Genomic DNA, 18,744 nt, shown 5'->3' on the forward strand with positions numbered 1-18,744 from the left:
TATTCGTAGAAGAATTTAGCTTCCGTCAAGGTTATCTTGCAGACAAATTTTCCTATTTATTTTAGATGATAATAAAAGTTCAAGAACAAACTTTCATATTTATTTAATAAAGTTATAGACTCCTTAACGTTTATCAAAGAATTTATTAGAAAATATGTACATTGTTGATTAATTAATTCGGAAGCTGTAAAACAATAATCTATAGCGGAACAAAAATAATGATTAATTTATTTAATTAAGACATACATAGAGGCCAGTCGTGGCGCAGGGGCACAAGTATGCGACTAAACGTGACAGGCTGTGGGTTCGATCCCCACTTGTGGAAATTAAATATTTACTTAAATTTATATTTTCATTTCTTCGAGTTAGTTTCTGGTGTTGAGGCATAACGCGGCGTTCCGCCACACAACACCCAAAGGCTCCAGAATTCTGCGTAAAATGGGGAATGGAATGTCTCAACATTAGATTCTCTATGCCTACCTACTAAAAACTTGAAAAAAAAAGAAGACAAACGCACAGATTTATTTACTTACCGGATAAATATTATTTATCATTAGGCATTGTTAAAACTAACTATCTAGGTACAATTACTTATATATTAATATACATTTTTTTTAACTAAATGGACAAACAAGATCAATAACCTTCATGTTTATTTGTACAATATTTAAATAGAAAGAACTTACATCTTTGTGTCGCTTCTATATACTTTGCCTAGATAAAAATAGTTTTGGATAGCGAATAAAATTCTCGCTTATTTTGTGATAGAAGGTGCTAGTTCATTCGTAGGTGTCGTCTGTAGCAGAGACGTTTGTCTGTCACAGGTCATTACAGTCATTAGTGCATGGCAGTTTAAGTTCAAGGACTGCATTGTTAAGGACGCTTTGTTTTTACAGGTAAGATAAATTACACTTCCATAGAAACTTTGAAATAACCTCATTCATTTCAAATTCAACTAACCTAATGTGTATTACCAACCATAACGTGCTTATACTCAAGATTTGTGAATTAATTATTAGACAAAAGATTAGGATTAATATGAGACAAAAGTAATATTTCAGCAATAATTGAGTTGATTATTTCTTTGCTGATAAAGTCATGGATATTATACTGAATTTTATAATAAATAATAATAAAAGGAATAGTGTATTTGTTTTCTGAAACTTTACAGGTGAGAGCCGCGGTCTCCCTGGTTCCGGCACCGGCGTGGGCGCGCCGCCTACCAACGCTCAGTTAGAGTCCGGCACCGCCGTCGCTCGCACGAACCTCTCCGTCGCACAAGGTATCATTGACACTAAAAGCTCCACGCTTCATGTAACATTAGCACTAATAAACGCTTTAGACGTACGTATGTGTTTTTTTTTATTCGTTTCTCACCTGACGGCCTCCAAATCTATGACTAACTCCGCACTCAAATATTCTGTTATAAAAATAGTCACCTTCACAGCACTGGAAATAGCTCATTTTCATGTATAGATGTAGAAAGCGTATGCTTTGACGACTTGAAGAAAATTTTAGTATGCATGTCTCATATATTCGTAAAGGATTCTCATTACCTTAGAACTTGTGAAGCTCAGCCATGTTAATTACTGCAAGCTATGATGATGCATAAAGAGAAGGTGCGCTTTAAAAATAGGGTTAATGTGTTCTCCTGCGTCGCATAGTGTAGATGATACGACTGAAATATTTTCAACCTTGATGACGGCAGTGTTGACCTTGTTCTAACCAGCAGCTGTATTGGCATTAGACGGTTCCATACATAATGTTTTAATCGGCAGTTGACGAAACATTTAAACATCCTTTATATTGGTTATATGGACTATAATAATATTTATGCACGATTGTCCATTAACTATTAAAATTAATAAAATATGTAAATACGTGTAAATTAGAGTACATATTTATATTTTGAGATTTGGATAATTGTTTAAATTTTATCATAATAATATATAAAATATATAAGCATTTTATTATAATAAAAATATTACATTAAAAATTTCTTAATAATCTGTATCTGTTGCGTATTCTTTAAATAATATGTTTTGACCGGCATTGCGAGCTTTTTTAGCCGCGCCCACGCACTTTCCGCAACATTCGCTGAATTATTATTTCGGTAGCCACGTAGCTACAAAACTGTTTATGATAAAAAATTTCCTTTCCATTTTGCAGAAGATTTTGTCTCTCTAAAAGTCTCTTTCAACAAATCTTCAACCTATAACTTACAATAATCTATAGAAATGTATTATACAATCAACCAAAAAAAATTAATCTCCTGTTTTACCTACGTCAGTTTACATTTCAATGACTGACAGACAACACACAGACGAAACTAGTACTAGAGTGTAGAAAAAGGATTTCTTGGAATACTTACGAGATCGGGTAAAAGCGAGTTTTTCCATAGATAACATAGATAGAGCATAGATTCATTTTCTAAGATTCCGGCTGAGGCCATCGTAGCGAAGGGGAACAAGCTTGCGATTGTAATCGCGGTGGTTGTGTGTTCGATTCCCACTCGAGGAAATGAAAATATTAAATATAAAAATATTTTTGTCACTTAACTCTGATACGCAAAGCGCGGCGTTGAGTTCCGCTATTGAACACAAAATGTCCATGGGAAACAAGTATCTCAATGGGAACAGTGTCTTAACAATTGGTTCCAAGGTTCCCTCTGCCTATCTTACAATAGTGTAAAACTAAAAAAAAATCTAAAATTCAAACTGTAACACATATCAGTAATTTTCCACACCAATATTGTACTATTTTGATACTACAGCTTTGCCAGATAAATTATTTCTTATTGTTCAGTAATTTGTACAAAGCTACCTGTCTCGCGCGTTATTCGAAAAAATATTATAGCCTTCGTCGTCGGTGCCGGGGCTAATAAAATCGTAATAAGACGGCGAGCTTCTCTAGCCCGAGGCATGAATCTTACGAGAGTGTAATAAAATTACCTCATGAGAAGGATAAAAATTGACAATCCAATTTTTCCCATGTCTAAAGTATAAACACACTTTTTTTTTTCAATTAATCAGTATAATATTTTCGTAAAAGGAGACACCTCCTCCTCCTCCTTGAAGCTCATGCCTTAGTCGAGGTAATCTAAAACAGGAGCAACACTGTTTATCTTTTTAACTTTGCCTAAATTAATGCCTCATATGTAGATTTACTTACTCGATACTTCTGTTTTATATTAAGTAACTTCTTATATTTAATGAATTATGCCGTAGTGGCTACATTGGGAATTATTTGACTATTACAATAGTAAAGAGTTCAATTTTCAAATCATTCGAAACATTCATTATTCTTGAGGCCGTCGTAGCCCAGTAGCACAAGCGTGTGCCTGTAAACATGACGGTTATGGATCCTGGGGGGAAAGAATTATTTAATGGTTTTATCGTCTTGCTCTGATCTCATCTATCGTTGACTTCCCCTAAATCAATGCGCAATGTCTCGAAATTTGGTGGTGCATGGGGAACGGAGTGTCTTAACACTAGCATATTCTGATATACGGCATACAGCGTCAATCTAAAAATTATAACAAAAATATAAAATAAAAAAAACTCGATTGAGTTAACGCAATGCATGACCCGTTGGATTTGTTTACCCAATTCGTAATGTCTTTAGATATACGGATTTCTTATATCTATGTCCTCTCCTTATCTCCGATAACAAAATAGTAAAACATATTTATGTAAATTAATATTTTACCTATATGCTAACTAAACAGGCTATTACAATTACAGCGCAACGAACGACTTCAAAATGGCCTCCGGTCCGAAGATAGTACACAAGCAGTTCAACTCGCCCATCGGCCTGTACTCCCAGCAAAACATCAAGGAGACCCTCAACAAGCATATGCAGAACCTCGACAATGGCACCGTGGGGTTCGTACTTCTTTTTTTTTCACCTTTACGCTGTATTACACATGCACCACTGTAATTAGAGGGAACCTAATGTTAAGACGCCCCGTTCTCCTCTTTCCGCCGAATTTTGTAGGCATTGCGTGCTGAGTGGTGGAGTTCAACGCCGCGCTTTGCCTCGACACCAGAGCGAAGAAATGAAAAAATACATTTAAATAAATATTTAATTTCCTCGAGTGAGGATCCAACCCACAACCACCGCGAATGTGCCCCTGGGTCACCACTTCGGGTTCGTACTTCGTAACACAAATACTATGTACATTGTTTTCACCTTAAACTTAAGTAACCGTTCATCACTGCAACCTAAACAAATAACCTTTGGAGGGCGTTCAAATGCCAAACTTTAAATATTATACATTGCTATGGCCTATGGCCTATGGCCCACGGAATTAATTGTAGCTAATTAGTTGCTTGAAGCTATCTTTACTATTAAATAAGTATGAATTATAAAAACTCGTTGCGGCGTTGAGTTCCGCCATTCAACACGACAATTCAACATTCAACACAATGCCACAAAATTCGACAAAAAGTGGGGGATGGAGTGCCTTAACACTACCACTTGAGTGAAGCTAATAATTTTTTTTTATAATAAATCTATGTTTTACTGTTATAGATATATATTTTTTATTCTTCTCCACCAATGTCTATCTACATTCAGATATTACATAATAAATTAAGTAAGATTAAACGAATTATAAATTCGTGTTCTGAATAATTACTACAAATATCCAGCTAAACGTAGAAGGAGGCTCGTGACCCTTTTCATACGAATTTAAATGGTTTGAACCTTTTGGCCTAATACACAATATTAACTTTAATCCTATTTCCCTTTTATCATAAATTGTGAATAAAATAATATGTTACTCAAGAAATATTTTATAAGATTAGGAATCTTTAATTATGTAATTAAATGAAGTAATTGCTAAATCAAATAAATCAATTTCTGTCTTCATGTGAGAGTACTCTAAAGAATAAAGAAAAAAATAAATTTGAATAACGTATGTATGTATCTAATATAAAATTGTTTGATATAAAGGAAGACAAAGGAACAAATAAGAATTAAGGAAACGAAACGAAGAGCAACGTAACAGAGCTAGATAGACCTTTCAAAAACATTTATGAGAAAGTATTCTTTCAAACTCATAACGAATTATATATTCGTTTTATACGTGAAATATTTATTAAAAAAAACAGCTTCACGCTGTATCCCCCTCGCAGCAGGATAGGCAGAGGGAACCTATTGTTAAGATACTCCGTTGCCCACTTTCTGCCGAATTTTGAAGGCGTTGCGTGTTGAGTGGCGGAAGTCAATGCTGCGCTTTGCCTCGACACCAGAACGAAGAAATGGAAATATAAACGTTAATAAATATTACATTTCCTCGAGTGGGGATCGAACCCCCAACCGTCGCGTTACAGTCACACCATTGTGCCGCTTGGCCACTACGGCCTCTTGTTAGTATACATAATTATGTATTGTTTTGTATAATACTACAGTATGCAATTAATGTGATTAATTATGGGAGATAAAAAATACAATGAGACAATCAATTGTAATATCATTGTTAAGACGAACACGGCGATATTTGGGTATGCCTTAAATTGAGATAACCCATACTTATATTATAAATTCGAAAGTAACTCTGTCTGTCTGTCTGTCTTTTACGCAATCAGGGCCAAACCGCTAATTTCATTGTGATAAAATACTCATATAGAGATACTTGAGGGTCTCGGGATGAACATAGGATACTTTTTTTTCTCATATTTGTAATATTTTCGATATATACCAATATATTAAAATACTTATTTTGATTTGACATGCAATTTATTCGGCTCGCTCGGTCGCTATTTCTTGTTCGAAAACGTCACCTAAAATGAGCTTGCTTAACGCATCTCTCTATTGAAAATTGAAAATAATTTCATATATATATATTTAATAAATATTCGTATAGTTCAAGCTGGCGTAGTCGCGTTCGGGTCCGCTAGTTATATATAAAATACATTCCAGAGGACTGTTTTTATGCGTATACATATTTTACAGAATAAGAAGAGGAGACATAGTGAAAGAATGAAGTATTCTTCAAGTTTCTTCAAGACATTACAGAATTATTTACAAATAATATTTAATCTATGTTTTTCTTAATAACTAAGAGTTTACAATATTTACATGTTTAAGGTCATTGACATTTGAGTAGACGAAATTTAGCATCACATTGCATTACACGCATTCCAGTAAGGCATAAAGCAGCAAGTACAGAAATAAATTATCTCATATAATATAAATAGCACGTCAGTGATACGAGCTGTATCTCAATTCTCCGATCTGAATACAAGATTTTCTTTGTTATTAATTGTGCTTCTTAAAATTATTATTGTTATAATATGTAACAAATAAATAATTGAACAACTTTTCATATATAGTAATTGTTTAATTGCTAAGGTCTTTATAATATGATTACATATTTCACAATAAGATTCTAGATAATTATTTAGATTTACGCCAACAACAACTTTTTTTATATAGAACATACATAATATTCACAGCTTATAAACTATACACACTATGTGATCTATATAGACAATAAATAGTACGTATACAATTACTTATAGCACAGTAACAATAAACGCTAATATCCCAGCTTTTACCGTACGTACAAAAAGATCCATGTAACCACCAGTAGATGTATCCATGTAGTCTGGTAAACATGAAATGCCGCTGTCGCCGACGTGGACGCAGTACGGTGCGGTCTGCAGTGCCATTGCGGTGCGCGTGCGCGGGAAATTAAATTAACTTTTTTTTTACATATATGTGACATGACTTTTGAATTTATTTTTTTAATCTGTAGAGTAAAATATTAAACATAGATAAGAATATTATCCAAACCATTTTTTTTATTAACTTATTTGGATTTTAATTATTACATCATTTAATTATTTAAATTCGATATATAAAACAAGAATTGAAAATGGCTTTAGCTATAGAATGCAACAGGTAAGATTGTTTTATATTAGTAAGCTTTTTGTCCGTATGTGGTCCTTTTTATTTATGTATTATAAAATTATCGAAATTTATATAAAATATATTTCAGACATTTTAATATTAAATATTAATTTCTTCTATTAAAATTAAAATAAAATAAATAAATCTTATATTCATTGAAATATTTAAAATATCTATTGTTTATGTTATGCCATGGCCCGTATAATTTGCATGACACTGACACGCGATCTCTTTACCAATAAAGGAGTACTGAGGTGAACGTAAACCCGATTCTTTAAATGGCCTCAATTGTAAATAGCATGAGAACAAGTTAGTATTATATGTGGTTTGTAAAAGTATATGAATTTTAATGATACAAAATAAATCGAAATTCATAAAAATCTCATAAAATATTAACTAAGTACGATATTGCGGTCGCGAGCGTTCCCACAGAATAACTGCGATAAAACGAAATCTTTAACATAGTGAAATATTAGAACAGATTTAATTTTACGCCAACGATACCGATATGAACTAAAATATTTATAAACTAATAATTTATATACGATTTACAGTTGTTGAATAATAATAATATTTTAATAGAAATGTGTAGGTAAGAAAAGGTAGTAAAAGCAACTAGCAAAAGAACCTAAATCATTCAAAAAATATATTTTAAAGCCAATCTTGATCCAAAATTAAAATCTAAACATAATTTAAATATTAGAAATTTATTATATTCGTTTCTAATCCGGATGAAATAATAAGTACAAATATTTTAAAATTAGTTTGACATCTTAAAAATGATAACGCTAAAGGCGGTTAACTTTTTAATAAAATAGCAAGAGAAAATGCAACAGCACAGTAGAACTTGTATGAGTATGAACTAATAGCAATACTATTAATATATATTTAATACATTTTTTATTTTTTATCGGTTTTTCGGGGTTAGCTAAGGGAGATGAAAAATGAGGTGACCCACATGAGGAATTGAAACATTTAATAATTTTATTTTTTCGCTCTGGTGTCGGAACAAAGCGCGAGGTAGAGTTCTGCCACTCAACACGTAATGCCTCCTGAATTCAGCAGAGAGTGGGAGCTAAGACTAAGCTCCCTTTGCCTACCCTGCTACACGTGAGATGTATCTGTACGCTGTAGCGTAAAACTGTAAAAAAAAGAAAAAAATAAATAATTTACTATACAAGATTTTTATTTCATCGATTTTTGTCATCATTAATTATTTTTAACAACTTAAAAAACACTGAAAGATAAATAATAAGCTGTAAACAGCTAATTAAATGCCTGAACTACGATTGTATTCAATACGTTTGTTGTATTGGATAAATTGAATTGAAAACTACAAAACACAATCAGCGAGAGTTCGCTTACCCTTTGTCACGAGTTCTTGTGTCGATTTCCCACGGCAAGTTGCCTTTGCTACTTTTTGACGTTACTTTTTTTTTGTAATCTATTCTTGTAACATTGGAATTTTAATTTAAACAAGATAATTCTACCTTTTTATATTAAATATTTTTATTCTTAGATTATACTAACATCAACACGACCCTTATTTATTAATATAATTCAGTATTAAACTTAAAGTAGTTGTTTGCTCAATAATTAAAAAAAAAACTATTAACATCAACGCCTTGACAATGCCTGTAGCCCGTTATATTTTAAGATATTGTGAGATGATCTCAGATTTTTTTCTCCTTTCTATAAATATATTCATCGTAACATGTACATAAAGATACTTTTTTAATTGATTCTCAAATAAAATATTTAAAGTACATTTTTCTTTGTGTGTTTCCCATTTATCGTGACATTGGCGAAGTGATTAGTGCTAAACTGGCACGCTCGGATCGCCATAACAATAACAACAACAGAATATTTAAATAAATCTTTAATTTCATATTTAATTTACTTAGTTATTTCTATTGCAGCATTGACTTTAACAACCCGGTAAACGACAAACCCGCGAATCTTGCAAACTCTGCCGTTCTGCGCATGCTCGAGGAGGAAGAGCGTAATCGTAAAGGATTACCAAGTAAGTATCTTTTTAATTATTTTAATTCGACAATCATCCACTCGTCCGTCGTTGCGCAGGGGCACTAGGGTGTGATGTAACACGACGGTTGTGGGTTCGATTACTATTTATTATTATTTTCATTTTTTAGCTTTGGCACCAAGGCAAAACCCCGACATAGACTTCAGCCGCTCAACGCGCAATGCTTAGAAAAATTTGGCGGAGAGTGGGGAACGGAGTGTCGTACACTAGATTTCCTCTGCCTACCCTGCTGTATGAGGGATACAGCGTGAAGATGACAATCTTATCTTCAGTCATGGCACTGATCTGTATATCTGATCGCAAACTGTGGGTTCGATTCTCACTTCAAGCTTCGTGAAGTTTTTATACTGTCCAGAGCTTGTGCTTATATCTTATATATTTTATGAGTGAAAACCCCAACATAGTATTTTCATCGTGTGATGGGAGTGATAGGCACCTACTAGTATTCGTTTGATATTATATTTGTTTAATCGGAATAAACGTATTATACTTTAAATTAATTATTAACAGTTGCATTATAAGACCTACTGATATAAAGTAAAACCAAAAAATTCCAATTTAGTCGAGCCTAGTATACAAAGCTTATGCACTGCCTTGTCAGAATTAGACCCTACTCAAATCCAGGCGATTTTGGAGAACCTTGTTCACACGAAACGAAGATTTGACCAGTTATGGCCTCCAAAAAAGACGAAATCGGACCGTGCTTGGGGTGGTCAGATCAATTCTACGTCCTATATACGTTCAGAGCTCATGAAGGCAACTAAAGGTATATTTGCTGGTGAGAAATCGTCATTGTTACTCACCCTAGTAGCACATGTAACAATCCGTATGTAGTATAAATATATTAGAATCATGCATCGGCTCTGAATCATTTGATTGTTGTCTGTAAAATGCAATAAGATTCAAAAATAAACTTCATCGTCTAGTCTACACCTTGAAGATTCTCACAACTGCAACTAATTTAATTCATGAGCTCATGGTCATTTCAAGGCAATATTTATGTATAAATAAACATATTTATCAGCGTGACGATATCTACATGAGAGTGGTTGTTTTTGTTTTAATATTAAGTGTAAAGAACCTTCTACTGGCAGGTCACGTCATCGCGTGACACCTACTTGTTGTGGAAATTGGTCATTGGCATAAAAATTTTGGCACGTTTTTAGTAAAAAAACATTTCACGACTCACCTACCTGCGGGTTTCATTGTTATTGTTAGTATATTCTCGAGTGCGAACGAACACTAACGAAAATGCCTGAAGTAGTAATTGTCGGTAAAGTAAACTTTCAATTTATTTGCAGTAACGGTGGAGCGTACAAGTAACTCAATTTAATAATCGATATTTTGATCTTTGTCATATTCTTCTCGTAATTTCTTAAATATCTTTACCTATAAAACCTATAAAAAAAATACCTATAAAAGGTTATCCAATTAGCTGAGAAATGCACTTATTTTCTTACTGAAATATCAATAATATTATTTTTTTGTGAAAATAGTAACATAAAATTTATATTAAATTTACAGCTTCGCGCACAAAGAAAAGTCTAAAATATTTATAAAGGATTGTGAAATAAAAACAAAATAAAAAAATGTTTTGATTTAATTTTTTTAAATTTACAGCGCTCATTTTTAGTACAGTCCTTTGTAAATATTTTAGTTATTTACTTTTCTTTGTAGATAATTCAAAACCGATATTTACAAAAACATTGAAATAACTTCTAATTATAGAATAATTATATAATATTATTTGTATTAATACTAATATTAAACCGCGCTGAAAAGATGCAACAACGAATGAGTATCGTTTTCAATATACAATAGTTTACATTGATGTTTCTAAAACAAAATGGAACTAGCTATTGATATTGAAATAGTAGTACACATGTTTCACGAGTCACGCGTACCAATCGGTAACATATACTGTTATTTTTACACTTAATTTTAACACTACTTTATAAACTTTACACTGTTACACTATTTAAAATCTTTAAATATATATTTTTAATAAAATAATATAATATGTTTTTTTAATATTTCTAACTCAACGCTAATATGGCGCTAACCACTAACTGAAATAAATTTTCATATTATGCCCTAAAACAGACTAAAAATATATGTTGTAGTTAATTTAATTTCGTCAGAATAATTAATATTATTATAAATATTGCATGATAGGATGTGGTTACCGATTAACCTTGTAATTGCGGTTGCAAATTTTAGTAAGCCATGCAAGTCAATTAAATAATCGATTTTACTTAACAGCTAAGATACATGGATATATCATTTGAGGTCATTCGTGGCGCAGTGCCACGAGTGTGTGACTGTAAACGTGACTGGTTGTGGTTCGATTCCCACTCGATGAAATATTCAATATTTTCATTTTATCGCTCCGAGTTAATGTAGAACGGAGTGTCCTAACTCTAGGCACCGTCTGCCTACCCTAAAAAAAGATACATATGTGTATTGTATAGTTACCTGTAAGACTGAAAATTCGCCTCTTAATACGTAATACAAGGTAATTAATCACAAACTGTTGACGTAAACAATCGTGAATTTAGCCAATTGATGAATCAGTCTCATTTGTTTTCTCAAAAATAATATCAGTAGGTACTAATGAATCAAGAGTTAAGTAGTCAATAAAAAAGTACATTACAGTATATTGCCTTAAGCCATATATTTATGTCCTCGATGATAAGGAGAGAGAGAAAATTGCCTTAATTCCAATTATGACCAAAATATTAGTAATGTTATGAATTAACCCTCAGTCAGCTGATTATTATGAAATATTATAATTATTATTTGTATTAAACAAACAATAATTTTATAACGAAAATTTCTTTATATTACTAAGCTAAATTAATTATTTTATAAAAACATCTATTGGTCAAACAGATTTATATATAGTTTTCAATTATATTTACAAGTATAGTTATTTACGGGTAGATCTGTAATGCGGAAGTGCTCGCTTGAAATCAAATAAAAAATCGAAAAAAGAGATGAGGTGTACGTCTCTACCCTGGAGGTGTCTCAAAATATACGTATACGTTTCCGCCCACACACCTGGCAAGAGATAAGCAGTCACACGTAGTCCTGACCTGACTGAAGCGGCACGCCTGGCGCGCCTCTCGCTCTTGTGAGTTACACTAAGAAAATACCTTTTACTGATAAAGAAATTTAGATAAGGCTATAATTTTATTTTCAAACGAAATATTTTAACACATTCACATTATTACTGAAACTTTTACTATACATCCTCACATTCATTTTATTTATTATTCACTTTTATTAGCCGATAAACATAAGAATAACAAAACATATTTAGAGCTCATTGTAAAATTATTTAAATATTTGTACAAAGAAAATATTTATTAAGTTGAACATTAAGAAACCTTACAACATTTACTGGCATTTGATATAGAATTCTTATGAAGTAATAAGTTATTCAAATTATAATACCTTAGGAACCTGAGAATTGATTGCAGCAAAACTGAATTTTTTACTTCATTATAGATTTGTAATTTTCCAATGTGAAATAAAATTATTTTTTCAAATTGAAAAATTCTCATAAATATTTATACCTAGGCTTTTCTAGATTACAAATATCACTTATATATAGTACATTTATATTTCACTCATTGATGCAGTAGCTATTTTACAAATCACCTATCATTTCCTCAATAAAATTGATTTTACACTTGTATAAAATCTCCTCTCTATTTTTTTTGCTATTTTCTGGCGATAATCCAAAACATTTTGGTCCAAGCTAATTTAAAGAGGAATGTGTCATAATAAGTAACTGAGTAGCGAACATCGAGTCGTGTGATCTCAAGATAGTATCAGATCTTACCAAGGTACGCGTTGATAGATATCGCCTGCAAATCTTGACAACATATCTTTATAATGCTTTAGAACGTAGCATATATAAAAAGAAAGTATTTTTATATTTAATCTTTGTACCTGAACGAGATCTGGGAAACACAAAACGTATGGCTTAATATAAAGACGTTTGAATTTCATTACCAATATAGCCTGGTATACCAGGCCACTCTACCACAGCTAGTAGAGCTACTGTATTTGATACAAAAGGGTAATTTTATGGAGTTTTCGTACACGCGATTCATCAATAAAATAGTATTCCAGATTTCAGGTTCCTTTCGAATTCTCCTCTAAGAAATACGCTGTTTAAAGTTAACCTTCTTTGTTGCAGGTCAAAAGAAAGTGGTCTGGCCTCCAGCGCCAGAAACGAACGGCTACCATTCGCAACAGGTATTTTCTTTACGATTGTGAATATAATTATCATTATGTATATATAAATGCAAGCTGCACATAGCACGCTTAAACATCGACAGCACTTATAATGGCATGAAGAAAAAAAAATATTTTATTCTTTAATTTATTGTATATACTTACTTATAAATTTTAAGAATTTCGTCATAAAAAAATAGGTAAATAAAAATTTTTATTACATAAAGAAAATTATTATAGTCATTTGAAGAATTTTCTGGTTTTGGCAAGTTGACGTTTACCTTACATTATTTGTGATCGCTATGATAACTTGGAATTTGTTTACATATTATTACTTTAAGTGATATTTTCTTTTCATTAGGAAAAATTCCGATTTATTAATGTAATTTTTTCAAGGATACCTACATATTTACTGTATCCATACAAGTTGTAGATACTACTTTTCATAGAAAAATAAATTAGACATAAATTAGTAGTCGTCCATATTTTTGCTCTACAGCAAAACCCCGCATTCTACAACAACGCACAGCAATCTCCGTCCCAGCAGCAATACTCCCCACAGCCGCAATACTCCCCACAACCACAGCACCACCAGCCCCAATACCAATCCCAATCCCAAGTCCAGCCCCAGGACCAATACCAGTCCTACCAACCTGAGCCCAACTCTTACTGTGAGGGACGTCGTCAGGAAGCCACAGGGCTAAGCAAGCTGATCCCTGTGGGCCCCGGAGTTACCGCTTCCCCTGTAGCCCCATCTTATCGTCAAGGTCCACTATCCCCTAGCGCGCAACCCTATCGTCAGCAACAAAGCCGTTGGGCACCTGTACCAGCTCCCACTTCCCCTCAGGTAGAGTCGACGTGTTAAAAGTGCATGCAAGAATTGTTTATTATATCAATAACCTTCTATCTTACTAATCAAATACAAATATTATATTAATATTTAAAATCGTTTTTCGCTAACTGTAACAATGGCTAGTGAACAGCAAATAGTACCACAATGCTCAGCACACAGCGCGCAACTGAAAGCTATCTGGCGAACAATGTCCATAGAATATTTCCTGTTTGAATCACTTTGTGTGCTTTGATTTCAAGATTCCATTATTACCATCTTTACAAAAAGTATTAATAAAATAAAATATTGTTAATATTTATTATTAATTGTAATCACGATTTGAAAAATCTGTCATTTCTCGTCTTTTTTTTTTGTAATTAAACTTATGTGTATTTACAATTGTAAAATGTACAAAAACACTATATATTTGCATGTAAAACTAATTTATGGAATATTTATTTATAATGTTAAGCAATACTAACTACGTATCGTATAAAAAAATTTAATCAATTTTATAAAGTTTTTTTTTTTGGAAATAAATATCTTTAACCGAAAAGTTTAATTTCATCTTAATTTATTGATGTGTCGTGAAATATACGTATTTTTATTTTAGGTTTGAATACTTTAGTTTAAAGGAATAATATGCTTAAAGAACAAGTCAGAACTATTTTTAAATAAAATGATTAAAATAATTAAAAAAAAAACACTTTTGATGACAGAAATTTTAGTTTTTTTATTAGTCGTTCGTATCCTATAATCTATCTATTTTGTTACCAACACCACTCTTAAATAGCAGACAACTATATATAACACTAATTTACAGCCATCATCACAAAAGCCTCAATATCCTCAAGCGCAGTACTCGCCCCAGGGCCAAGGCCAGTACTCACCACAGCCACAGTACTCGGAGCCTCTGTACCAGCCGCCACAGAAACCCTTCGAACCGCCCCCGGCGACCATCACACTGCGCCCTCAACCTCCCATTCATCAACAGCCATCACCAGTTTTCGCTAGCCAACCCGCCACAGCTTCGTACCAAGGTAGGTACTATACTATATTGTTATACCAGGAAATAACTGTAAAGTATCTTTTACTCTGATGTAAGCCGTTGATATTCTCTTTGTCTAAGATATAATCTATATATATAAAAGGACTTGTCCTCACTGACTGAGGTAAGACGCACGCACAGCCGTAACCGCTAATGGTAAAAACGTGAAATTTGGACAGATGTTTACTTTCGTAATCTGGACATCCACTAAGAAGGGATTTTGAAAAATTTTAACCAAATTTTTCAAAATAGGGGTTGAAAGTTTGTATGGATTTTTTTTAAATCTCCACCAATTTTTATAAAATTGTAAATTCAGACTCTTAAAAACATTTAATTGAACACGTGTTTCACGGTTTTTTAGAATTTACCCCCTAAGGGTGCCAATAAGGGGTTGAAGGTTTGTATGGAAAAATCTTTAAATCGCCACCGATTTTTATAAAATTTGAAACTTAGACTCTTAAAAAGATATCATTGAACACATGTTTCATGGTTTATTAGAATTCACCCCTAAGTAAGTAAGCGAAGCTGCGCGCGTCCGCTAGTATAATATAAATCAATAATTCTCTTTTTTTTATTTTTAAAAGCGCTATATAATTTTAGGGCCCAACTTACCAATGATTCATAAATGTCTTAAAATAATTGGTGAAATTACCATATCTACGAAAAAGATATTCAGATAAATAATAAAAGATGAATTATTATTTAATGACCATCGCGTTAAACGATTAAACATTTCAATTTGTAATGTAGCTACCTTCATTTATTGAAATTATTAATTATGTAGTAAATTTTTTAATTTAGAATGGAAATTTTACTTTTATTTACTTGAATTTTAAGTGTGAAAGTATGAATTAATGAAGTATGAATTTTCAAGACGTATATTTTCACATTATTTTTATATGAGAGCTTATACTTAAACACAATGTAAAAAATTTTGAAGCCACTCGTGGTGCAAGAGCAACGCGACGGGTTGTGGGTTCGATTCGTTTGTCTGAATTTAAATTCGATAAAATAAAATATGAAATATTTTCAGTTCTTTACGCAATGCCTTCCAAATTCTGGGGAAAGTGGACGAGAGGGTCTTAGATTAACATTAGGCTCCCAGGTTCCCTCTGCCTATCTTCTCTGCGATGTGCGGGAAAAAAATTATGTATTAAAAATGAATTGCAAAACCGGTACGCTCACTAACAACACTTTGTATAGGACAGGTATATTGTTTTTAAAGTCACCTTTTATGTCATGTTTACGCACATACATATGTCCTGACGCTTTGGAAAAGCGACTCGTAACACGTGAAAGCTCTCATTACATGAGAAAATATCGTAACACGACTTTATGGTACACTAAAAAAGTTAAAGATTTTGTATCTACTACCTTTAAAATAATAATGTCACCTTTGTTTATTGCCATTAATTATTTAAAAAAATGTTCGAAAATATTTAAGCTAATGTATAGAAAAGCCATTGCAGCATCAGCAGCAGCAAAGCAGCAAGTTTATAAACTAATATTTCCTTTCCTAGTGTTAAAACACTCCGTTCCCCATAATACATTTCCATGCCCCACTTTCCGTCAAAAACTTGGGGCATTTACACAAAAATATTACTACGGAAACGAAATGAAAATTGAAAAAAGGTATTTTTTTATATTTATTTTTTTCGTATTAAGGAGGCCCAAACATGCGTGGGGATCAGAAGTGGCCGCCACAGTCTGTAAAGGAGGCAGTGGCCGCAGAGAACGAAGCGAGGAGGCAGCTAGCCAAGGGGCCAGCTTGCAGACCACGGAAGGTTCGTTTTTTTATTTTTTTTAATTTACTAAAAACATAAATATAAATACCAAGATGATAAAATAAGTAATTTAAATTAATTAACAATATCTAATTTTCCTTAAAAAAACATATATTACAAATGAGATATTTTATCGGTTTCTATTTACTTAAATGAAAAATATTACTGACTTTTTATTAACTGTTAGGTATAATTAAGATATCATCCAATATAACCTAGATAAATTTACTTAAAAAAACCGTTTTATTAAACCTTATTAGGTTAAGTACCAATGCAAAAAGTAGCTTTAAGCACTGATGACTGACTGACTGATTTTCTGAAAAAATATGATGTATACTCTGCGTCTGCGCTTAAAATTAACAATTGAATTAGTTTATAACAAAGCCGAAAATTGGTAAAGATATTAATAAAAATATATATTAAAATTGAGAAATCCTTGTACGCTTATTGTATCTATGTTCTAGCCGCGGCAATATTCGCTTGCCGAATTACTTGCCCTCAACGAGGTCTAAGCGTGCGCGTCGGTCCCCGACAATTTCGCTATTCGATACAATATGTCGGAATTAAATACCTACCATTCGTAAGTGATGCTTCGGACATGTGTGACTATTTTGTCAAAGCACTTCTTTTAACTCATAGAATATTCTCGAAGTCGTCTAACGTTAGAAACGTCTATAAACAACTAAATCATTTTAGATTTTTACAATCACGTACTTAATTGGCTGATCACATCGTGTCGTATTTATATTCATTTCTATCTATATTTTTGTAATAAATTTCGCAATGTAGAATATTTAATCCTAATTTAGGCACCTGCAATCTGCATGTACGCTACGTGTAGTCTCTTAGTTAATAATTCTTCATATTAAGTTACATATATTTAAAAAGCTACTACTGTCTGCGTTTCCATGTACTTCCTTATTTTAATGTAGGAAAAACTGATCTTAAATAATTTGATGTACCTACCCACTTTCGTTAGGGAATCCGAATATATTTTAATTAGGTTAACAAAGTTTAATTTAAAATAAAAATAATAATTGCAGGTGAAAAAGGACTACACTTCCTTCTTCTCGCAGCACGCTCTCAACCACAGCTACACCAGCTACCGCGTCCCTCCTGGTACACAACACTTTGAAGACCAATCGGGCAGATCTTCCTACTAATATTATGTTTTAAATAATAAAAAAATAACTGTCATCACAGCATCGATTTCAAAACACACAAGTTTAATCGTTCAGATATGTTCCTTTAATATGAAAATCACTTTTCTATAAGATTTAGGAATTTTATGTAGGAAGGTCATCAAGGTCATCTTCATATTAATTTTAATTTCTCGTTTGTCCCGCAGTGGACGTTCAAAGTGTAAGTACATGTGAAGGCTTTTGTGCGTTAAAGCCTTAGAGCACGTACTACATAGATTGATATTCGGTCTATCTACAATCGATACATTAGATATTTATTTCTCATGTAATTTTAATCATAACATAGCTTGTAAGTGTTAATTGTAATGTAAAGATTTTTTTATGCATAAATTATATCATTTTCATTTATCATATAACATTTATTATTATATTTATGTTTATGTGCGGCTTTAAAATGCGAACGTACGCGAATCGCTTTAAGCTTTTTAACAAAAATATATCTTTATTGATAATTGTTTTTTTTTTAAATTCTTTTATATATTAAAATTTATATTACTATAAATTATTGGTAAAATTGTTCAACGCTAAAAATAACCGTCATTGGCGAAGCTTATTGTGTATGTATCTAGTCACGATCAAATCGTATCACACGAATTATTTTGTATATAAAATGTTTAAATAAAGATTTTGTACCGCAAAATTGATATTTTCCTGTTTATCCCACTCTCCTT

The 18,744-nt window shown here is 32.2% G+C and overlaps 1 protein-coding gene across 7 annotated transcripts; it reads left to right on the forward strand.

Annotated features, from left to right (window-relative positions):
* The first annotated feature begins 755 nt into the window (after positions 1 to 755).
* On the forward strand, positions 756 to 18,713 carry LOC146538174 (uncharacterized). 7 transcript variants are annotated; one of them, XR_014878076.1, is made up of 11 exons: positions 756 to 896; positions 1,172 to 1,282; positions 3,744 to 3,884; positions 8,838 to 8,941; positions 9,564 to 9,740; positions 13,170 to 13,228; positions 13,707 to 14,054; positions 14,863 to 15,079; positions 16,753 to 16,871; positions 17,336 to 17,451; positions 17,915 to 18,713. XR_014878076.1 is itself a non-coding variant. In XM_085187136.1 (10 exons), exons 3-10 carry the CDS (start codon positions 3,763 to 3,765, stop codon positions 18,032 to 18,034), a joined length of 1,266 nt encoding a protein of 421 aa, XP_085043262.1. In that variant the 5' UTR covers positions 758 to 896; positions 1,172 to 1,282; positions 3,744 to 3,762; the 3' UTR covers positions 18,035 to 18,713. The 7 variants fall into 7 exon arrangements, 6 of the variants coding, with proteins under 6 accessions (XP_085043262.1, XP_085043266.1, XP_085043263.1 ...); XM_085187136.1 differs by lacking the exon at positions 17,336 to 17,451 and having other exon boundaries at positions 758 to 896; XM_085187137.1 differs by lacking the exon at positions 17,336 to 17,451 and having other exon boundaries at positions 759 to 896; positions 9,564 to 9,728.
* Positions 18,714 to 18,744: the final 31 nt, after the last annotated feature.

The sequence above is a fragment of the Heliconius melpomene genome, chromosome 6 (assembly GCF_056956725.1).
Source record: "Heliconius melpomene rosina isolate 202511_hmr_F chromosome 6, ASM5695672v1, whole genome shotgun sequence".
Lineage (NCBI taxonomy): Eukaryota > Metazoa > Arthropoda > Insecta > Lepidoptera > Nymphalidae > Heliconius > Heliconius melpomene.